The sequence below is a fragment of the Carassius gibelio genome, chromosome A15, assembly GCF_023724105.1.
Source record: "Carassius gibelio isolate Cgi1373 ecotype wild population from Czech Republic chromosome A15, carGib1.2-hapl.c, whole genome shotgun sequence".
Taxonomy (NCBI): Eukaryota; Metazoa; Chordata; class Actinopteri; order Cypriniformes; family Cyprinidae; genus Carassius; species Carassius gibelio.
In genome coordinates, this window is record NC_068385.1 from 18,183,811 (window position 1) to 18,207,382 (window position 23,572).

At 40.1% G+C, this 23,572-nt stretch overlaps 2 protein-coding genes across 2 annotated transcripts; one reads left to right on the forward strand and one right to left on the reverse strand.

Moving 5' to 3' along the window:
* Positions 1 to 1,272: 1,272 nt before the first annotated feature.
* cux1b (cut-like homeobox 1b) lies at positions 1,273 to 15,667 on the reverse strand. Its single transcript, XM_052615926.1, has 23 exons — positions 15,452 to 15,667; positions 13,931 to 14,041; positions 13,778 to 13,825; positions 13,532 to 13,610; positions 12,239 to 12,376; positions 11,724 to 11,847; positions 10,755 to 10,831; positions 10,597 to 10,663; positions 9,821 to 9,869; positions 9,490 to 9,594; positions 8,240 to 8,431; positions 7,687 to 7,745; positions 7,552 to 7,600; positions 7,386 to 7,482; positions 5,908 to 6,035; positions 4,505 to 4,568; positions 4,314 to 4,402; positions 4,127 to 4,243; positions 3,518 to 3,601; positions 3,369 to 3,425; positions 2,212 to 2,292; positions 2,046 to 2,110; positions 1,273 to 1,956 (listed from the first exon to the last, which is right to left on the reverse strand). Exons 1-23 carry the CDS (start codon positions 15,515 to 15,517, stop codon positions 1,905 to 1,907), a joined length of 1,998 nt encoding a protein of 665 aa, XP_052471886.1. The 5' UTR covers positions 15,518 to 15,667; the 3' UTR covers positions 1,273 to 1,904.
* A 419-nt stretch (positions 15,668 to 16,086) lies between these two features.
* Positions 16,087 to 20,955, forward strand: LOC128028673 (signal recognition particle receptor subunit beta). The gene is made up of 7 exons (XM_052615961.1): positions 16,087 to 16,321; positions 17,602 to 17,696; positions 17,798 to 17,875; positions 17,994 to 18,076; positions 19,409 to 19,545; positions 19,846 to 19,900; positions 20,380 to 20,955. Exons 1-7 carry the CDS (start codon positions 16,177 to 16,179, stop codon positions 20,588 to 20,590), a joined length of 804 nt encoding a protein of 267 aa, XP_052471921.1. The 5' UTR covers positions 16,087 to 16,176; the 3' UTR covers positions 20,591 to 20,955.
* Positions 20,956 to 23,572: the final 2,617 nt, after the last annotated feature.

Genomic DNA, 23,572 nt, shown 5'->3' on the forward strand with positions numbered 1-23,572 from the left:
TCTTCAGTATGTTTAATATATTTTAAGTTGCTTCAGATGCATAAGGTGCAAAGGACCGTGGGAGGAGAGAGGATCCACACTCATGAAGAGTCTTACTCTAGACACGTGCTATTCTCATCAAACACCGTTTCATGGGAACGTCCTCAGCGTCTCAAACACGCATCTGCTACTTGCTTTAAAAAATACTCGAGCAGTGTCTGTCCATCCTCCAGCCTGTACTGTACTCATTCTCAGGAGAAATGCCTTCTGGGAGATTCATTTCAGAAACCAGGCAGCCAAGTCAAATAACAGAAGCGCTGTGGATCATGGCAGAAAGACAAACCCTTCTGAACGTGTGGACTGAGGCGAGCATGAAGCACAGGAGCAGTCAGTGCATTCAGATTGATTCAGAGCACGTTAAACAGTGAATGCATGTGTTTAAACATGATTCTGACTGAGCTCTGTGTTCTTGTTAATACACTGATTCTCTAAAGTAGCAGGTGAATACTGTGGTACATGAATACACTAATCATCATCAGTGGATTTGACATCAAGCATGCTGCAGGCTCAGGGAGTCACAAACAAATACAGATATGAAGAAGTACACAGCTCAGATTAAACACGCAAGCAGCTCTCTGGCATCAGCGCATCGGACGCTCTGATTGGCCGAGTCCGGTCACATGGGCTGAGAGCTCAAACAGACGATGTCACAGGAAATCAGGCAGGCCGAAGTGATGATGCCTCGACGGCTCGGTGCTGACAGCAAGCTGGGAAACGCAGGAGCAGAGGTCACGGGGTCAGCTGAAACCAGGAGCCGCACTGATGCTGCAGCTTCACTAATGAAGTGCTTCTGAAACACACCGTCTCTCGCAGACAAATAACACAGTCAGACTGCACAGAAAGCATCTGGAGAAGATCTCATGTTCAGATCTGGCTCTGGTAAAGCTCTCACAACGGCTGAGGGTCTGGACTCATTAAGAGCCGTCAGATGAATTATTCAAGCACACAACACCCGCTGGAGGAGACGGCTTTGTTTCTCACCTATTATTCATTACAAAATGAGCCTTTAACTTCTGCTTCCACGATGAAAACCTGCAACGATGAAGCATCACCAGTGTGTCCAGAGATGTTCTCCGTACAGGGATCTACAGAAGCCCTTCATTTATTAATAATCAGGCTGATCAGATGGTGCTTTCAGAGAGCAGTTCTCCACACCATCTCACACACGTCATGTATTTAAAGTCCTCTGTACGAGTAAAGAACATGTGAAATATCTCCAATTACTGCTTCATGTACAGCACTGTTTGTTTTTATTTAGCAAGGTTGCACTTCACAGTGATGTAACAAAAGACTTCTATTTGAAATAAATGCTGTTCTTCTGAACTGATATTAAATCATACGTTTCTTGAGCAGTAAATCATCATATTAATCTGATTTCTGAAGATCGTGTGACACTGAAGACTGGAGGAATGATGCTGAAAATATCTTCCCGAACACAAACTTCTTATAGTTTTATAAATCCCTTCATCTCATAATAAAGAAAAACACACGTCGCCTAAAAGCTCCAATTTAATTTCAAGAGAATATACCTAAAGTCCCAACAGTTAAATATACAAAATAAAGAGATTCGAGTATAGTGTCAGTATCTGGCACAAGGTTAAATAACGCATTAGCACTGATCTCTCTGTCTGTAGAGCATTAGAATCATGTGTGTCACAGATGTTAGAGCGGACTGATTTCATTGGACAGTAATAAAGAAAATGTGCATGATCTGCAGAACATCTGATTGTGTAAATGAGCAGCATCAAGCCTCTAAACCTCCAGTCAATGTGATGTTTAACCCAGTATATTCCCTAACTAACCTGGTCCCCGTCCCAGTAACTCAATGACAATCTACACTATATGATTGATGTGGACAGAAGCTGCTACTGCCAGGTGTCTCCATCCTCGTGGAAGCGGTGCAGGTGGTCCGAGTACCTGTGGGACGAAAGAGGAGAGGAAGAGTGAATCAGAAACACTCATGGTGCATGGGAACACAACCAGAGGCTCAGAGGAAAAACACTCACTTCTTAGCACAGAATGCAGCACAGTCCCGACCGATACTCTCACTCCAGGCGACTTTATACAGCACCTGACACACACACACACACACACACACACAGTCACAACAGCTCAGCGGATCAGGACAGGTCAACATGAAGCAGGGTTTAACCTGAAGCTCAAGTCCCTCACCAGGAAGACGAGGCAGTGCAGCATCAGCGTGTAGAAGAATGCCACAGTTCTGGCCGTCTTATTGGACAGGATCACACGACCCTGACACACACACACACACACACACACACACAGCATCAGCACAGACAGTGATGGGGAGGGACACGACAAACATCAGGAGTCACTGGGGGATGCATAACCTTAACACAGTACACTCCCCCTCAGGATGAGTCTGTCTCTTCATCAGATCTGGAGAAATGCAGCACTGCATCAGTGTCTCATCAATGGATGCTCTGCAGTGAATGGGTGCCGTCAGAATGAGAGTCCAAACAGCTGATAAAAACATCCACAGCACTCCAGTTAAACAGTTATGACCTGAGAAGCCAAAGGCTGTAAGTTTGTAAGAAATAAATCCATCATGACATTTTTACGATTATGACATCATTAGGATATTACTTGTGGATTATTGTGATTTTTTTAATCAGCTGTTTGGACTCTCGTTCTGACGGCACCCATTCACTGCAGAGCATCCAGTGCTGAGACACGGACAATGTTTCCATCACCGGCTTTTATGTGCATTCTGTAGTATTGCATCAGAATCTAGTGATATAAACACTGAGGTTTTTACGCTTGCATTTTGCGAAAATACTGCCCCCAAGTGCATCAAAAAAGTGATGCTATGGGACGGTAAACCCTGACTAACCAGATAACTGATAAACGACTGCGTTCCCAAACAGCAGCATCAACCTCCGAAAACAATAACTGCATTCAGGGTGTTTCATCTGTTCGTTCTTATTAGTAACTCATTTAATATGTCATTTATTACACATGAAAATGATTATATTCAGTAGCTTCTACTATTCTTAGTGACGTATACTGACAGTTTATCAGGAAGTGACGAATCTGTTCTCTTTGACTCGTTTGTGTAATATTACAATGGAAATGTAAACGGTGCTTGTTCGCAAATGTTTTGTGCAATATTACAATTTTATGTTAAATTTGCAGCTTTGGATGGAAACCAGGACTTCTGATGCAATGCTTCATTACTCCAAATCTGAAGAAATAAACTCCTCCTAATCCTGGATGAGGGGGAGCACACTTTAACTGAAAGAACACTGATTGACATGTGTGTGTGTGTGTGTGTGTGTGTGAAGATGAACACAGCGCGGCTCACACACCAGACTGAGCGTGGCCTTGTCCCACGGGCTGAGGCTCTGATATCTCCGCTGACGCTCCTGAAGAGAAACCACATCAAAACACATCACTACTGAACCAACAACACCAGCAAACTATTCCAAATGACATCTGATTATGTTCACATCTTCACCTTTTTGCTGAAGGAGGCGAAGGGGTCGAGTCTCTCCTCGTACTGAGAGGAGTAACGCATCACTGTATCATCACTGTCTCCAGCCTAACACACACACACACACACACACACACACACACACACACACACACATCTCCTGTATTAGGACCTACAGTCTCATTCCCGCCCTGAACATCACTGATGTTTGAGATCTTACTGCACATATTCAGACCATCAGCATTCATCTATGATTTACTTGGCAAAAAAAACTAAAAACTAACAAACACACGTCTTGAGAGCCAAGTAGAAAGCGGTTAGAATGACTCATGATGTGAGTTTTGCCTCTGTATGATGTTTGGTCTTATATTTGTATATGGGACAGTGGAGCAATATCATAAAAGCAAGAGTGTTTTTTTGCTCTTCATATATCAGGATGACCGAAAATGTGACATTGATTTTAAACAACAGTTCAATGAACAGGTTAATATTAAATGAGCTGCATTTTAGACACAATATTGTCTTTTTTTGCTCAATTTCACCACATTGAAACGACGTTGTGACCCATTGTGCGTTTCTCTGAGGGGTTAATTTCAGTTTAGTGATACGATGTGGACGGTCAGCGTGACTTACTCTGTTTGGGTAGCTCTGCAGAAACTTGATCTTCTCGTAGAGCTTGATGTTGTCGGCCCGCAGGCTGTCCAGCTGGCTCTGGAGACTCTGTAAGGTCTGCTGTAGGGAGCTGTTGGCCTGACAGACACAAACAACACATTCAGCCGTGTTCCTCTGAGCAGGACTCATTACTGTGAAGTGCACTCACGGCCTCCAGCTCCTGGTTACGAGAGCGAAACCTCTCCCTCTGACTGGAGACGATGGACAGCATAGAGTCCATCTGAGCCGGAGGAAGATCTGTGTGAGGAGAGCCGCACACACACACACACACACACACAGCTGTAGCAGCTTCTCATGACTGGTCTGTATCATGCGTCTCTCATGAGATCTTTAGTTTACCTGTGAACAGAGCAGTGGCCTCTTTAATGGGCTCAGGGACGATCACTGTGCTGCTGTCTGCACCCTAGACAGAGAATCACACATTACTGTGTAACTGTGTTCAGTGGTCGGTCCGTGTGTCTCCTGCTGAACACTGTAGTCCCACACAGATCAGATCCACACACAGTCCTTCACTCCTCCTACAGAGTGTGTATTAGCATGCTTCACACTCAGATCAAGTTACTAGATGTCTTTTCAGTGTTTGACTTCATTCTTCAGAGAATAATAACCTGCTCGCCATTCAGGACTTCAGCAGGAAGTCAGTGATTTTGGTTATATCACTTTCAAAATTCTGAAGTCACTAGTATTTTTTTATGCTTTTAAAAGTCTCTTTAATTTGCTCAAAATTACAGTAAAAAACAGTAATATTATAATATAAATCATCTGTTTTCTGAGTGAATCTGTGTTAAAGTGTAATGTATTTCTGTGATGCTCCGCTGTATTTTCAGCATCATTCCTCCAGTCTTCAGTGTCACATGATCTTCAGAAATCAGAATAATATGATGATTTACTGCTCAAGAAACATTTCTGATTATTATCAGTGCTGAACACAGTTGTGCTGCTCAATATTTCTGTGGAAATATCAAAGGAACATCTTGAAATAGAAATCTTTTGAAACACTGTGAATGACTTTACTGTCACAAGTTTTTATTTATTTATTTTTTATTTTTAATGTTCCTAGAGATTCACTCATAATATTAACCTAGCTTTTTATATATCAAAATTTATTTGACATAAACCGAGAGAAAACATTACCGTCTCCAGCGGCGAGAGGGCGCTCTATGCTGCTCAGTTCTCCTGTAGTCCTGAAGCACCCTCTCATGGCTGGAGACGGTAATGTTCTCTCTCGGTTCTAAATAAATGCGACTTATAGTCCAGTTTGATTTATATGTTTTTTTCCTCATCATGACGTATTTTTGGACTGATGCGACTTATACTTAGGTGCGACTTACAGTCCGAAAAATACTAATATATACACACACACACACACACACACAAAAATGTGTGTGTAGATTATAATTTAAAAAAAATTGTACTAAGGAGGACGTTTTAATCTATGAAACTTGCATGATGACCTCTTTTATGTCAACAGATCAAGAAAAACTTGATTTATCATGTCATGAATCCTTTAAAATATCTTCAAGACCAAAGCTAAATATCTTACTGAGCCCAAACCTGTGAATGCTGACGTATCTATCATTTCCACATTTACTGCCAAATCAATTTCTTTGGGCTGGGTAAAATGATGTTACTTTCTTAAATTAATATGGATAATTATCATGAGTTTATGTCATGATTCCCAAAAGAGAACTGATAAATGTAGATGTTTTGGTCATGGGTTGTGAAGCTGGTGCTGGTCTGACCTCAGCGTCGGGTCGGGACATCGTCTGGATGGTGCTCAGATCCTGCTCCAGTCTGAGGATCAGCTCCTTCTGTTCAGCGCTGGTCTTCACCGCTGCAGAGAACTCCAGCTGGAGAGACGCACAGCGGCCTGAGAGACACACACACACACACACACACACACACACACACACACACACACACACAGAGAGAGAGACACAGAGAGACACACACACACACACACACACACAGAGAGACACACACACACACACACACACAGAGAGAGAGACACAGAGAGACACACACACACAGAGAGACAGAGACACACAGAGAGACACACACACACACACACACACAGAGAGACACACACACACACAGAGAGAGAGACACAGAGAGACACACACACACAGAGAGAGAGAGACACACAGAGAGACACACACACACACACACACAGAGAGAGAGAGAGAGACACAGAGAGACACACACACACAGAGAGAGAGAGAGAGAGAGAGAGAGAGACACACACACACACACACACAGAGAGAGAGACACAGAGAGACACACACACACACACACACAGAGAGAGAGACACAGAGACACACACACACACACACACAGAGACACACACAGAGAGAGAGACACAGAGAGACAAACACACACACAGCAGTAAGTCCTCAGAGAAATCACACGCTCTAAAAATTGTACTTTATGTGTGAACTATCCCTTTAGATGTTGATTAATAGAATTGAAGGATTAAATAAAAACCATCACACATACAGCAGACCACAACATGATCAACAGCAGCTAAACCTCAAGAACTAACACCTGAGCTTCTGTTCACCAGATGTGCTTCACGTATCTGCATTGATCAATCTTCATATGAATAAAGCCTAAATTAAATCTGTTCTTCATATAAAGGGATCTGTATGGAAGCTTGAAATTCCCATAGAGATGCAAATCATATCATCATCAGTCATAACTGAATCATAAACTCCTGATAATAATGAAGCTTGGCCTTTATTCACGAGCAGATGATCTCCATCAGCTCTCTCTGGGTGAACAGATATATCAGGGACAGAGATATCTCAGCTTAAAATAACTTCATGTGTGTTTCAAAGTGAAAGAAACCTGAAGTTTGGAATGAAATGTAAAGACGTATTGATATTTGTGGCACCGATACTGCATCGACAGAATCGATCATCACAGAAGAATCTACATCCTAAATGTTTGTAATTTTATCATTAGTATTGCATGACAATAAATTAATAAATGATATCAATGTTATAGCAATTTAAATAATGACATCTGTTAATGTGATGTCAATGACAGAAACATCACTTATTTCTTATTTCTTCACTTATTTAAATGAAGGCTTTAGAAGTTGATCCTGAATGGCTGTATCACTACTTGCTGCACATGTTGAGAAGCGCTGCTAGCAGCTGATGTCAGACCGATCTGCTGATTGTAAGGTGTTCCTGGTGTATGTTATGAGCACACTCACTGCTGAGCTCAGTGTTGGCGATGCGCAGAGACGCGCTCTCAGACTGCAGGCTGCGGTTCTTCTCCAGCAGCAACACTTCTAACGGTTTAGAGGAGTCCTGAGAGACACAGTCACGTCACATCAACACGAGGAACTACACTCACACCAACACACAACTACTGCTTACCTGCGGCGTGGAGCGCTCACACGGCCCAAACTCCATCGACTTCAGGATGCTGTCACCATAAAACAGAGCCATGATGAGATAAAACAGCACCATGTTCAACGCGCCTCGATGTTAACATGCGGGAGCATCTCTTACCTGAGCTCTTTCTTAACTTCCTCGTAGTCTGCCTGTGTCTGCAGCTTCTCCTCCAGATGCTGGACAGATGAAAAGAGCGTGATGAAGACAAATACTGTGCAGTACAACAGCAATGGCATTCAGACGTGGAGCTGCACAGTCTTTTAATCAATCCCCAGAAATAGAGCGGTTTAGAGCAGGACAGCAACCTTTCTGTCACTGTGCATCATCTCTGTGACTGTTAGCCAGCGCAGAAGCCCAGCATGATTACTAGAAACCATTTTACAGCTTTCCAAAGTGAACTTTCCAGAGAAGTTTGTTCTGGCTGCTAAACACCTTCGTACTGCCATTGTTTGGATAAATATATTCTGAATGAAGTGCCATGTGACTTCACAAGTGTGCTAATCTGCAGAGCTCATGCTATGAGCAGATGCTTTTTATCTAAACAAATGCTTGCTGTTCTCTCCGTTTCTGTTGTGCAGTACATATTTAGATATTCATATGGGCTGATAACAGGAGACCCCTGCTCTTGTGTGGACTTTATCGTGGCAGTGGTCTGAGTGAGGAGGTGCACCTGGAGCGTGGCGGTCTGGCTCTCGAGCTGCTGCTGTAGCTGACTGATCTGAGCAGATGAGCTCTCTCTGAGCGTGGAGAGGCTGGCCTGCAGTCTCTGGACATCCTCCACCAGCTGGAGCATCTCACGCTCCTTCGCACTGAGCTCCGCCTCCAGACTCGAGCGCGGCACCAGATCAGCACCCTCATCCTGCTATACACACACACACACACACAGAGAGACACACACAGAGACACAGACACAGACACAGACACACACAGAGACACACACACACACACAGACACACACACACACACACACACACACAGTATTATATTTGGTTTGTTGAGCTTAACCTGCCAGATAAACACAAAATGATGTAAAAATAGCCGGCTGGCGAGTCTCCTTGTTGTGGGTTTGTCTTAACAAAAAAGAAGAGGTTTAAAATACAGGTCTGTGAATCTTAATTTCTTTTAATAAATACACCATTTGTAAACTGTTGTTTACTGTTAATGTTTTAGGAATATCAATAGCATTAGTATTAAAAGTGTATTCAAGGAATGTAGTCCAAAAACAAAAACAAGAATCGAATTGAATCGAGAGCTTGTGAATCGAAATCTATCTGAATTGATACTATAGTTATAAGAGTCAATTTTTCAAAATTGAGATTTATACATCATACACTGAATAAATTAGCTTTGCATTGATGTCTGGTTTGTTGGGATCAGACAATATGTGTCTGAGATACAACTGTTAGAAAATCTGGAATCTGAGGGAGCAAACAAATCTAAATCAAGAGAAAATCAGTTGTCCAAATGATGTTCTTAATGCATATTACTAATCAAAAATGAAGTTTTGATATATTTATGGTAGGAAATGTACAGAATATCTTCATGGATCATGATCTTTATTTAATATTCTAATGATCTTTGGCATAACAGATAATTGATCATTTTGACCCATACGATGTATAGTTGTCTGTTCTCAGAGACTTCAGACTGCTTCTGTGATCCAGGGACACGTTTATTTCTTCTACTCGACTGAATTGTTGCATTGTTTGTCATTTCTTTCTTAACTCTTATTTTATTACTAACTGTCCACAATTAGATGTTGTCCACATTAGTTAAGCAAGTATTACTATCATTATTATTATTAGCTGTTTTTGACGGTTGTCAAGTTTACTTTGAGGACTCTAAACTGTGATTCCATGTTAGCAGCAGTGTTTGTGTGATAATACGAGAGGTTTATCAGACCAGCAGCTCGCTCTGTACCGTGTACGGCGTGGAGTCTCTCCGTGTGGGAGCATGAGTTGATCTGTTGACTGAAGACAGCTGCTCTCTCAGAGCGTCCACCTCCCTCTCAGCAGCTTCGGCTCTCTGCAGGAGAAACATCATCATCATCATCATCATGAGAGACCAACTACAACATCCTCCAACAGCATTCACTCAGCCTCACAGCGTTCAAAACACACACAACTCTGGTTCATCTTTGGTTCATGATGACAACTAACTAACCCCTTCAACAATCTTTTGAACATTTGAACAAATCCTGTATTATTTTCAACATAAAGATGCAGAATCATGACCGGGATTGAATCTGTACCTGATTGGCTCGCTCCAGATCAGTCATCACCATGTCAATCTCATCGGCCCTGAGAACAGAATAAAGTCAGCATTATCTCTCTTTTAACGCTCATCATGTGAGCATGCGTTCACACTGTACTAATGTAGCACACACTCTTAGCATATCTGTTAACACATGACCACCATGACCTCGATGCAACTCTTTTGGAAGGAAATAATTTGACGCATTCATCTGTGAAAGTCTCTTTGTAATGGATGTGATCTGGACTCTGTTCTTCTCCTTCATTATTAGAAGTTATTTAGAAGTGGCCAATCAGCTGCAGATCTGCACGTCGTTCATCTTAACTATATTGTGCACTATTTAACCATTGGTGAACAGCATTAAAAACCCAAGCACTTTGACTGGGAGAACAAAAGTTATCTACATGGTTAACTTCAACTGCGTTCATTATTTCATCCATGCCTTCCCAATTTTTTTCTGATATGCTGATTTGGCGCTCCATAAATATTTCTTATCGAGGTTGAAAACAGTTGCACTGCTGACTATCTTTGTGAAACTGAATGCTTTGTTCTTTATTATTGGATGAATAGAAAGGAAAGTATGTATTTGAAACAAGGTAAATGCCTTCACCATAACCTTTTAAATCACTTTAAAGTGTTCTTGCTAAATAAAAGTATTAATAAAACATGAAGTAAATCTCTGAAGGGCAGTGTACAATGTAAGTGGATAATCAGAAGCTAGTTGAAGATGCAAGAGTTTGACTGATAAATGAACGTGAACGATGATCCTCATACTTTGCAGTCGACTCTTCATCATACTTGGCTTTCAGGTCAAAAAGCTCCGTCTGAGTTCGCTCCAGTGCTGCAAACACACACAACAACATATGATGATCAGTATTATAATATAACATATATAACATATGAATGAAAACAGACGTGAGAGCAGCTAGTACCTGTCTGCAGGGTCTGGGCTCTCAGTTCAGCTTCCTGTAGTTTACCAACCAAAGACTCATGTGACTCCTGCAACTTCCTGTTAGAGCAGATGAGAGACTTTACTGACCGAGACTGATAACTGCTTTAGACCGGTCCATCTCTGAGGACTGTGAATTAGTATTAAACAACTGCTCCGTGAGTTTGATCAGGGTTGAAATGTAATATTTAAAGACCTTCAGCATTACAAATTAATTATTACAACAACCTGCTAAAACTGCACAATCTGAATTGGCAGAACAGAACTAGTTCATCTTTTAATGCAAGTCAATGTCAGGTCTAAAGCTTTAATGGCAGTGAAAGTGACTAAACTGTGGATTTTATAAAAGAACAGGTCATATGTTGTTGTTGTTTTTTATACCTCATTTGCAGATTATAACGTAGTTCTCCTTCAGTGAAAACAATCTGCTTGTTGTTAATCAAAACCGTGCATATACTTCTGATAATATGCTATTTCCTCAGAATGTGTTGATTAATGAAGACTGATGTTGTTCTAATGACTTTGTTTAATAATTAAAGAATGCCGTGTAGCACACAGTGCTCCAGCGGCAGTTAAAGGGTTAATGTGAGAGAGAAGAGAAGAGTTATTTATGTTCCGATTTAAAAGTTAAGACACAGCGTCTTTTGTCTGTCTTTCTTCAAACATTACTGTAGACAAACTGTATTTTGTCATCAGTTAGTCATGTTAGCACTCGGCTAACGTAAGGCTTGTCCAGCTGACCAATCAGAGCAGAGCAGGCTTGAGGAAGGGCGGGGTTTGCTCTGAAATCAATGACTCTAATATTAAATGTATATTCTGAGAAAATGACCATGTTTTCTGACCTCAGATGCATTGATGCACAGATGTAGGGGACTCCAACACAATATTAGGACACTTTACAATACCACAAGACCTGCTGTTTTTCTACAGATGAGAGATGATGGGTACTGACCTCTCTTTCTCAGCATAGTCTTTATGAATCTGTTGGTGTTTCTCCAGGGCCAGATTCTCTGCCTGGTTCCTCATGCTCTGCTCATACTCTCTGATCTTCTCCTTCAGTGTTTTAATGGTCACCTCTACAGACACAAGACACGGTTCAGTGAACACACACACACACACACACACACACAGCCCCTAGTGTTTAAACAGCCGGGTTTGCGCTGCTATGATGTGTTGTTTATGTGACTACATAACCAGCTCAAACAGAAAACTGTGTGCATTGCAGTACTGGAGCTGATTCTTGTGTACTGACAGCTGCTCGACAGATTGATACTGAAGCCCCAGATTTGCACAGTGTAATATATTCAGTAATGCAATGCACTTTTTTCCAGATCGAGTACAATACCAATATTTTCATGAGCGGTCAGTGCCTGTGCCACCTGAGTCTCAGCCTAACTTCACATCTGCTACATCATGGAGAAAAGATGACAGGATGTTTCCAGTGTTACGAGTGTGTGTGTGTCTTACCTTGGTTCTTGACCTCAGCAAACTCTTTGTTGTATTCCTCAAGCGTCTCGCGCAGCTTCTGGTTCTCTGTATCTATATCATGCATCCTCTGGACCTTCAGATGCAGCTGCTGCGACAGCTCCAACGCCGGCACCGGATCTGCACACACACGCACACACACACACACACACGCACACACACACACACACACAGACAGAGTTTTGTTTTAACCTAAAACACATTGGGACTCTTATTTTGAAATGTCCATGCTATACTACTTCCAGCTGCTCATTCAAACAGATAAGGGAGATCAAATATGAATCTTGCCACCATCTACAACAGATTACATATAAACACTAAACATCATAATTCATCAGTGGATCATACGTGTGCAGTATTCACTGATTGTGAGCCAGAACGCACAACACTGCTGCATTTTTACTTTGAATGTACATTGCTCATATTTATTTAATGAAATCAGATCTTTGTGAAGATTAATAATCTCATAAAGCCATATCACAAGTACGGTTCAAACTTGAAGGATTAGTTCACTTCCAGAATGAATTTTCTGTCATCATTTATTTATCCTAAACCTGTACAAGTTTCTTTCTTCTGTTGAACACAAAAGAAGATATTTTGTAAAATGTTGGTATCTGAAAAGTTGATGGGGACCACTGAGGTACATAGTAGGAAAAACAAAACACTGTGGAAGTCAGTGGTGCCCACTTCAGAAGAGGATTAGAGCCAACAAATAACACACAATGAAAACCATCTTGAGGTTAAAGTCATTATGATGCGTGATTAAACTTTCAAATTGAGAATTAAATCATTGAATTTTAGGAATACGGTTGTTAAAGGGTTACTCCATTAATCACTTTCCCATGTCGTTTCAAACCCATAAATGCTCTGTTCCTCTTCAGAACACAATTTAAGATATTTTAGATGAAAACCGGGAGGCTGAGATTTGCCCCACACATGTAATCCGTTATTATACGTGTCCCGCATTTCTGTCCACTGAACCAGCCATGCCATTAATTATGAATGTACCTTTCTCTCTGGTTTCTCCTTTAGTAGCCAGATCTCATGAAAATATTTTCTGCACGCCAAAGTCCATTTCTGCTATAAAAATTATGCCAAAAACAGAAAATCGTGCTCTACTACGCACTTTCATGAGATCAGCTCAGTCTACAACAGTTAGGCATGATTACTGTTTTTTTGTGTGATTTTCCTCTTGTTTTCCTTGACCTGGTGGTGCGGTCACAAACATGAAGCAGAACTCGCTGCAGAGGTGATAGGACGGTGACACAGACTCACCTGGCACATCAATCAGTCGTTTATAGACGTTCAGAAAGGCCGTCTCGGACTCTTTACTCCTCTTACTCAACGCATCGATCTAGAAGAGACAAAGAGGAGCAAATATCATCCACACCAACACACACTAACAGCACCTGACTGTCCCTCAAACAGATCTACTCATGATGACTGTGTCTTCTTCTGCGGTACTCAATAAAGTCAATCATCTGCTGGTTCACTTCTTTCATGGCTCAGGAGAAAACTCACCTCGGCCTGAAAACTCTTCAGCAGCGGAGCCACGAGCTTCCTCAGATCCTACATCAGACACACGGAGAGCACAAACACTGTTCGTCAGACAGGAAGAACCATGACCTGACACTCCAAAAGCTTCAGGTGTACTTCACACACACACACACACACCTCAGGCGTGTTCTTCTTGAAGTCCCGGCTCTGGTCGATGAGTTTCTTCCGTGACTGCTCGCTGTCGTCCTGTCGGCTGGCCAGCAGTGTGGCGGTGCTGTCCAGCTCCCTCTGAAACACACACACACACACACACAGCACATCAGCTCATGCTCAGGTCACACTTCCTGCTGGCACATGATTCAGCTTAAATTCAGAAGATGTACAAAACAACAACCAACACAATGCTGTTTTATAGTTTTTACACTGACAATGTAATTATGCTATTAAAACAAATTATAAGCTTTCCCATACTCAAATTTAAAACCTCTTAAAGTAAGAACAATCACTACTCTTCTTATAGCATTGAAGACTTTTCATGGCATTATAAAACTGACTTTTCCTGGGGTATTTGTGCTGATAATCGATGCATACAATTTTATGTCACATTTCTTAACATTTGTCTTTATACTGTGGTTTATTCTGTAATCCAATTTTTTGAGGAGACATGGTGTTTCTTGCCTCTTCGTAAAACAAAAAATATATATAATAATAAAAAGAAATAAACAAATAAAAATTGCAATTGAGTTGCCAAGTCCATCTATTTTACACTTTTTTTGTTAAGTCAGGTTAAAATAATCAGGGGTTTATTATAATCATGTGGCTATATTAAAGCTCCCACTTGTTTTATTCTCCTGTTCAAACTGCAAAACAATTCATCTCGCAGCTGATCGGAGGATAGTGTGTGTTTGTTAAATAACTTCTGTTTGTGCTCTCTCTCAGGTGTCAGTCTGACTGTCTCTATTCACAGATGTATAAACCACAGGCCTAAAACACTTATCACACAAGTCAGTCTAAACTCAGATCTGTTTTCATGTTTTGCACACAGCTTGCTAACTCTTTGCTAAACAATCAGGTTGAACTAAAGTTGCATTTTTTTTCCAACAACCAGGTAGACAATGAAAAGTTGTGACGAGTTTGTTTAAATGTTTTATTGACAACTTTCTTACTTTCTTTATTTCCTTTAGTTATATAGAACATTTAAAACTTGAGGTGGACCCAAATGATTTTTACGTGGCATAATAAACAACAACAAAAGTAAATTATAAAAGGATATATACAAATGATAGTGTCGGTAAGAGAACAAAACATTTCTTAAGTCGTTGCAAACTTAACTCAGTGAAAGCAATGTTGTCATCTCGTGACTGTGAACAAATAATAATCACCGCTCCTTGAAACACTGAGGCTAACTCGACGGGCTAGTTTTAGCTCATAATAACTAGCTAACACTAGCATAAACATTTCTGTGATTTGACCACAGCGAAGTCAGGATCTTTAGCCAAGATAATATAAAAACTGTTAACAAACACATCCGTGTCTAGCATTAAATGGAAGTTGACGTCTGTCCTGCGCTGTCCATGACTGCTTCGTGCAATGTTTACATCACAGCGGCTAATCGATCACCGAAGCGGATCGATAAGAGTACAGCCACTGTGCAACAGAGACACACACACACTCGAGTGTGACCAGAGAGTCACTGACCTGCAGCTGCTGCAAGTCAAACCGCGTCCAGTAACGACACACCGATGCCGCGTTGGACACCGCCATCTTCGGTTCACACGACGGCAACCGACGCCGTTTCCTCTCGGAGAACCGGACACGCGCGGCGCGCTCCGTCAGCAACCGTCGCTGTTTCCTCCCGGAGAGCCGGACACGCGCGGCGCGCTCCGTCAGCAGGCGTAGAGCTGAGTCAAACCTGACGATCTTGCATAAATAAAGACATCTGAACGATTAAACTGTGAACATTGAAGTCTAACACATATGCTCTGGCAATCTCAATTAAATAATTAAAGGATTTGTCGAATCGATAATTATAGTCAACTGCGATCTGGTAAACGCTGAGAAAAGTAACACCTGTCATGTGACGGCGGCGTCTAACAGACCTGAGTTTAACAGACATTAAATTGGGAGATACACTATGTAAATTATGATAAATTATGTGTCGTCCAGTTTAATTCTAATTTGTAACTTGTATATACTTTTTTTAGCCCCTGTGTTAAGGTGAATGCTGCTATGTAAAGCTACGCTCATTAATATTAACGATATCTCCGTACCTCATGATTGGCCAGTAACAGCAACGTGTACTTATTAATATTCATGAGGTCAGCCGTCACCGCGGTAGTACGTGGAGTTCTCGCGGATGGCGTAAGCAGTACACGTGTCATTCACTTCCGCTGTGTTCCGCTCGTTTCCGTGTGTGGGCAAACATGGAGGAGGAGAAGATTCACGTGGATGTAGAGGATTTCTCCGAGGAGCAGTTCATGGAGAGTTTCATGAGGGATATTCAGAGTGAAGAAGGCGTTCTCATCATCGGGATATTAGTGGCTCTAGCGCTCGTGATTCTCACTATCGGTAAGAAGAAGCAGCTGCAGCAGCTTCAATCCAGAGCAGACATTAATAATACCAGACATTATTAGAAGTTTGCAAGAGTATTATTATTATTATTGTTGTTTATGTTTGCAGCATCGAGACTGTGCACATATCTTAAACACAGATGTTTTACAAAAATATTAAAAGAATGACATTTTTGTGTGAACAAGGAGTCTTGTACTTTTAATAGTACTGTAATTGCCACACTGTCAACCCTGACATATCAATATGATTTGTCTAATACACATTTTAAATCTTGTCAACAATTTTTTTTTTTTAATGAATTCTTAGGTTAAAAATGTTAGCCTAAATTAACTGGAATTCGATTTGAATAAAAGCAACTGCTAAATGCATAAGTTACATTAAATTTCCCTTGCCATGTTTTTTTTTTTTTTCTAACATTTTGTAACATTTCTCCGCTTTAAAATGGGTAATGATCTGCTTTAAAAAATAAATAAGTAAATAAATAAAAAACAAATGATTCAGATGGTGCATTTATAATGATAGTAGTAGTTTTACATCAGAAACTGTCATTTACTTGATTTATCCCTCAGTTGTAAACTGAGGGCGTGTTTTCTGTAAGACTTCAGATTAAATGCTCAATGCTGTGATTGGGTGAAAAAAAAGTAGTTTACCAGTTGTCGAGATTAACCATGAGAAGTGTTGTTTATCCCCTTAAGTTGCGCTATAAAATGAAAGCCTTATTTCTAAATAAGTTATAATCCAAATTTGAAGTTGATCTTTAAAAAAAATGGTGTTTCCTGGGAGATTTTATTTAGGGTGTTATACTACAAGCAGCCACCAGGTGACATCAAAATACGGAATCTTGAGACGATATGTATTTTGTCAAGATTATGAAATGTTTTGATTCTAAAAGACCATAATACATTTTGTAATATGACACCTGACTCCACCCAGTGAGGGGAAGGAGACTGCCGAAATATATGACCGTACCATTTCCATGGTAAAGCAATGTCTGATTTCAAAATGGCTTTCACAGGATGAATTTCGAGCTTTTAAGTTTTCAAATGATATGCAAGTTATGAGTATTACTAATGAAAAAAAGAGCACAAATAGGCCCACTGGTGGCACTTAAGACGTTAAAGTATTACTTTTAATTCTATTCCTATTGCATCTTAAAAAAAGTTGCTGCACTGAGCATTGTAGGTGATCACCGTTATGTCAAGATTGTCTGACATTGCACGTTGACCTTTTTCTTTCTTTTTTCTGACATTTCTCTCGTTCTTTTTCTGGCATGTCAGTGTTCTTTGGGAATTTCTGGGGCTCCAGTAAAGCCAGGAACGCTGTGCTGCTGCTGGGACTCTGTGACTCTGGGAAAACTCTTCTGTTCACTCGGGTGAGTTACTCCACTTTCATAAAAAGATCATACAGTGTAAACATTCCTGCTCTTCCACAATACAGTCATTAGACTGGCAATGATGTGCAGTGTTTTTCCAGTTATTACTCGGGAAGTTTGTAAGAACACAGACGTCCATCACCGAGAACAGCAGCACATACAAGAGCAAAAATGAAAGAGTAAGTCATTTAATATCACTTCTTATGAATCCATTATGTGATGAGGCACAGAAGCTGGTTTTAAACATGCAGAGTAACACACTGAGAGTTTAATGGGAGACTGTTTTTAATATTGCAGGGCAGCAGCTGGACTCTTATCGATGTTCCTGGTCATGAAAGTTTAAGAGTTCAGATTGTGGAGAAGTACAAGGCCCTGGCTCAGTGAGTTATTGAGATGAATATGAGCTTTTCTGCATGAAGGCCTGTTCACACTGAATGACGATATTAGTATTAGTTGCATGGAAACAGTGGGATCCTCTGGTCCTGCTCACTCCAGGAACATTCACATGATCTTATTGTAATATAAGAACAGGCAGATGTTTTCCTTTGGACTTCTAAAGCAGACAGCAATCGATTAGCGATGAGCTTTTGGTCATGTTTCTCCAGCCACTGCTTCGCATTAGTGGCTAACTCATTTTGTCAACTAAGATTTTTCAAAAGGTTTGAAGCAGCATCAGAGCTCACAGGTCATGCAAGCAGTCAATTCAATGCACAACATAAATAATAGCATTACAATAAACCTTTCCCACAGTTTAAGTGCTTTCAATTCACCATGAGATCAGAGTTTGTAATGGAATGTTACAGTGTTTATTATAAATGATTTAGTCATAGGAAAAATAAAAATAAAACAATCCAATTAGGTTTCAAGAAAAGTCCTTTTTTTAAACCAGTTTTTAACTGAATACTGCACATTACAGCAGGTTTGTAATGTACTGATAACCCACTTTCTGTAGGTCTTAAAAAAGTATTTTTACCTTGTCTTCCAGTGCAAAGATCTAAACATGCTTAAATCAAGTTACTTTACTTGAATTGAGATGCAAAATGAAGATATGAAATATGAATAGGGTATGAAAACATTACACTTTTTCATCATAATATGAATAAAAAGTTCATATTTAATCCAATTGGCTAACTTATTTTTCTTGTTTTATACTAATTTCAGTGTTTTGTAATTTTGCTTCAAGTGAATGTGATTTAAGACATTTGCACTGGAGAACTAGATCAAATCAGTTTTGATGAACAGAGTTCAATTTGTTCTTTACATTTTCTGAACTTATTCTTAAATGAATAAATGAGTCTTAAATGTACTTGTGTGAAGCCTGGAGGAACCCTGATTTTATCATATATTAATATAACTGCAAATTGTTAGACTTCCATGGCAAGTGCAGCTGTGTTTTGTAATTTGATTGGACTATGGGGTGCATATAGAAACCAAATCAGATTAATTTCACTCGTCTCAATTCAGTGTTCCTGAAAATGCCCCATAAACCTCTGCTTGATCCGAAGCCTGTCATTGTTTCACATGGAGCTGCATGACTGTCTTCTTGCTCTGCTCTGAAATGATCTTCATTTAGTCAGCATTCACACCTGTGCAAATAGATGTTCAGTAAATGATCAAAATTTCTAGCTGCTGGATAAAAAAAAGACAGTTTCCTGGACTGCTTCAGGAAGCACTTGGTGGAGTATGTCTTTTCAAGGATTTTGGTGTTGCAGAGCCATCGTGTTCGTGGTGGACAGCAGCGTCTTCCAGAAGGACGTCAGAGATGTGGCTGAGTTTCTCTACTCCATCCTCACAGACAACATAGTGGCGAAAAATGCCCCCACACTTGTGGTAGCCTGCAACAAACAAGGTGATTGATGAATATAACATTCACAACTAAACATTTAAAATCTATTTTAAAATCTATTTTACAAGGTGCTTTTATTATGTAGTCGACAGAATATCATCAGCTTTGATAATATTCATTTATTTTTTTGCATTGACTTGCTTTAATATGTTTGCGTAGTGAATCAATGTCGGACACCACTGATGATTGCTTTATAAAAAATTATTTAATACATATTTGCAGATGTATTTTGCTTTCCAAAAATATGGTAATAGAGGGATTTCTTATATCTGTAATACATGCGTGTTTGTTTTTGTATTGTAGATATCTCTATGGCTAAATCAGCCAAATTAATTCAGCAGCAGCTGGAGAAGGAGTTGTGAGTATTCATTTATTTCTGTTTCAGTAATCTAGTTAAAGTGCCAATATTGTGCTCATTTATATGACATCATGTTATTTTTGGAGTCACGTTCTTTGTGTGGGATACTCTACATGATTGCAGCACCTCTGTACACCCTCTTCCTGAAATACACTGTTTAGTTCCTGTCTCTCAGCTTCCAGAGGCTTCATGACCAGCTATTAACATGATAACTGTGACATTGTTATTGTAAATCAAGGTGGGGATTGTGCAGATGTGCAACATGTTGAAGTGGCTACATCTTGTAAATAATGGCAGGACTAGAAACCAGATGTTTGAAGTGTTTTCTGGAGGAGAGAGACCTCACTTTGGCGTTGGCTTTGTAAATGTGCAGATGCTTCGCATGCACAAGAGGCCTTTCTGTGAAACCTTTAGTAAGATGTCATGTGTGTTGCTGTTTCTTGTAATGGACTGACAGTAGGTTTGTGTCTTCTCCACAGGAATACTCTGAGAGTGACACGTTCTGCGGCCCTCTCCTCTCAGGACGGGGCTGTTGGGGGCTCGGTGTACCTGGGTAAGAAAGGCAAAGATTTCGAGTTCACCCAGCTGCCCAATCGGGTGGAGTTCATCGAGTGCAGCGCTCTTGGAAGCAAAGGAGAAGACGGAGATGCTGATATTCACAATCTAGAGAATTGCCTGGCCAAGATCTGAAGAGCTTAAACCTCCACAACTGGAATTAAGCTAATTCATAAACTTGTAACATCCAGCATTTTTTTTTTTTTTTGTAATCTTTGGAATTTTCTTTCAGTGTTGTTGTACCTGTCCAACAGTATACAGCATGTCCCAACAGATGCTGCACAATGTATATTCAACCAGAATCAAAGTATGCTGTGTGAATGCAAACGTTTGGCAACATTTGCTTTTCCTTGCCTTAGTGTTTTCACTTTCACTCCAAGACTCTTTCTGAGTTCAAACTGGAGCCAGGTCAACATTTTACTTCTATTCAATTGTTGTTTTTTGTTTTACTAGAGGCAAGTGAGACTGTAAGTTATATTAAAGACTGATTATGACTACTAGTTTTCATGGTGCTTTTCCAAATTTTTCGTGGCTAAAAAGTTCAAATGTTTAGGCTGTACTTTGAAGATAATTTTATGGGAGTATTGCAGGTTGAAAACAAGCTCTTTGTTTTAAGCTCTTTAAAGCTCTGAATTATTCTCTTTGTATTTTGGTCATATAGGCCTCCCCTAATCATTGTCCTATCTATGGACAGACCAAAAGAGAACAGTTTTGTGCATCAACATTAATTTACACTGCTTTTTGCTAGCATAGTCATAGATGAGTTAAGCGAATTTGGCAAAGATCAGATGAACTGTCAGTAATTATTATTATTTATTAGTATTGTTTTTTTCCCCCATAAAATTCTTATCTAAATTGAAGTCTAGTACATGCACATTTGAGTGATTGGTGGGTCTAAAGCATTTGAGATGGAGACCTTAATTGGGTATATTTACAGGACCTGGTCATATAATTAGAATATCATCAAAAAGTTGATTTATTTCACTAATTCCATTCAAAAAGTGAAACTTATATATTATATTCATTCAATACACACAGATGGGGAAGTTGTGACCTAGTGGTTAGAGAGTTTGACTCCTAACCCTAGGGATGTGGGTTCGAGTCTCGGGCCGGTAATACCACGACTGACGTGCCCTTGAGCAAGTCACTGAATCCCGCCATGGCTTAAATGATGCCCACTGCTCCGGGGTGCATGCTCACAGTGTGTGTGTGTTCACTGCTGTGTTACAACACTTTGGATGGGTTAAATGCAGAGCACGAATTCTGAGTATAGGTAACCATACTTGGCTGAATGTCACGTCACTTTCACTGATATATTTCAAAAGTTTATAGCTTTTAATTTGAATGATTATAACTGACAACTAAGGAAAATCCCAAATTCAGTATCTCAGAAAATTAGAATATTGTGAAAAGGTTCAATATTGAAGACACCTGGTGTAACACTCTAATCAGATAATTAACTCAAAACACCTGCAAAGGCCTTTAAATGATCGCTCAGTGTAGTTCTGTAGGATACACAATCATGGGGAAGACTGCTGACCTGACAGTTGTCGAAAAGACGACCATTGACACCTTGCACAAGGAGGACAAGACACAAAAGGTCATTGCAAAAGAGTCTGGCTGTTCACAGAGCTCTGTGTCCAAGCACATTAATAGAGAGGCGAAGGAAAGGAAAAGATGTGGTAGAAAAAAAATTGTACAAGCAACAGGGAGAAGCGCACCCTGGAGAGGATTGTGAAACAAAACCCATTCAAAAATGTGGGGGAGATTCACAAAGAGTGGACTGCAGCTGGAGTCAGTGCTTCAAGAACCACTACACACAGACGAAGTGTTATAAGTCAGTTATAATCATCAAAATTAAAAGAAAAAAAAACATTTGAAATATATCAGTCTGTGTGTAATGAATGAATATAATATACAAGTTTAACTTTTTTAATGGAATTATTGAAATAAACTCTACGATGATATTCTAATTATATAAACAGCACCTGTATATAAAAGGTGTATTTATAATCTACAACAAATGTGCCAAATTTCATGATTTTTCTGCAAACGGTTATTTGGAGTGCCATGGACTCATTAGCAGAAGGACCTTACGGTAACTTTCTATGAAAATTAGAACAGAACAAATTTTACACATAAGGAAAACTGATAGCTTGCTCCAAAAATTCATAATGGTCCAGACTCTATAGCTCGTTTCTACTTTGCATTGGCCCTTATGAATTTGTACCATTGCCTTTCCACAATATTTATGCTTTACCCATGTCTGGACCATCTGGATATTCCACATTGAGGCCCTAAAGCATCAATTCTGTCGCTTTTACAGCCATTTATAAACTCTCTCCCATGGTCTTATGGGACAGTAAAAAATCTGGCATACATGACAAATTCAAAGTGAAAATAATTTTAGGAATACTAGGATTTCAGACACATTGCTAATTGTTCCTGAATGATAATAGCTACTCATCTTGATGCCTGGCTGAGGCTGAGCCACGAGTAAATGCAACTGCTCTGAGCTTGTGATACAAATATGGTCCGCCCATTTTAAAAGGAGTGTGCGGTTTCATTATGCTTTAGGTATGTTTTACGTTTGATGGTTCTTATATGCAGCAATGGTCATGCAAAATCTAACAGATTTCACCAACTCTTCAGTTCACCTCAAACTAAATCTGGTCAAAAAAGCTTATTGACATGCAACTATTTAGTCAATCTAAAAATTCCAAAATCAGATCAAAAGATGAGCAATAAATGACTGAGAGAGGCATAATTTAAGATGTAGATTCTGCATGAAGTTTACATAACTTTAATAACACTTTATACAGATTGATTACATTCCCAAACATTATAGTCCATTCATTGTATACACAGATGGGCTTGAACTTTGGTCTGCTACCAGCAGACTTGGCTTTGCCTTCAACACAGCTGGTCAAACCCAGTTCACCTTCTCCCCATGATTAAAATATAGTTTTGGCACAGTTTTGTATGTGTCTGAATAAGAGGAAGCACTGCTAGCTTCTGCTTCCTCACCACTCATCTGTCATTTCTGGTTTGTGTCACTTGCTTGAACTTGGGACACTATCTTCGCTCTGGCTTTAGGTCTGTTTTTTGCGGCTCTTC

Bases quoted from the DNA above. Each gene is read 5' to 3' on its own strand.
- cux1b (XM_052615926.1), bottom strand. From the start codon at position 15,517: ATGGCGGTGTCCAACGCGGCATCGGTGTGTCGTTACTGGACGCGGTTT. The intron at 7,746-8,239 runs GTGCACCTCCTC...TCATCTGTCCAG, and splicing joins GCCAGACCGCCACGCTCCAG to CATCTGGAGGAGAAGCTGCA. The intron at 2,111-2,211 runs GTGAGGGACTTG...TGTGTGTGTCAG, and splicing joins TGCACTGCCTCGTCTTCCTG to GTGCTGTATAAAGTCGCCTG.
- LOC128028673 (XM_052615961.1), top strand. From the start codon at position 16,177: ATGGAGGAGGAGAAGATTCACGTGGATGTAGAGGATTTCTCCGAGGAG. The intron at 19,546-19,845 runs GTGATTGATGAA...TTTGTATTGTAG, and splicing joins GGTAGCCTGCAACAAACAAG to ATATCTCTATGGCTAAATCA. The intron at 19,901-20,379 runs GTGAGTATTCAT...TCTTCTCCACAG, and splicing joins CAGCAGCTGGAGAAGGAGTT to GAATACTCTGAGAGTGACAC.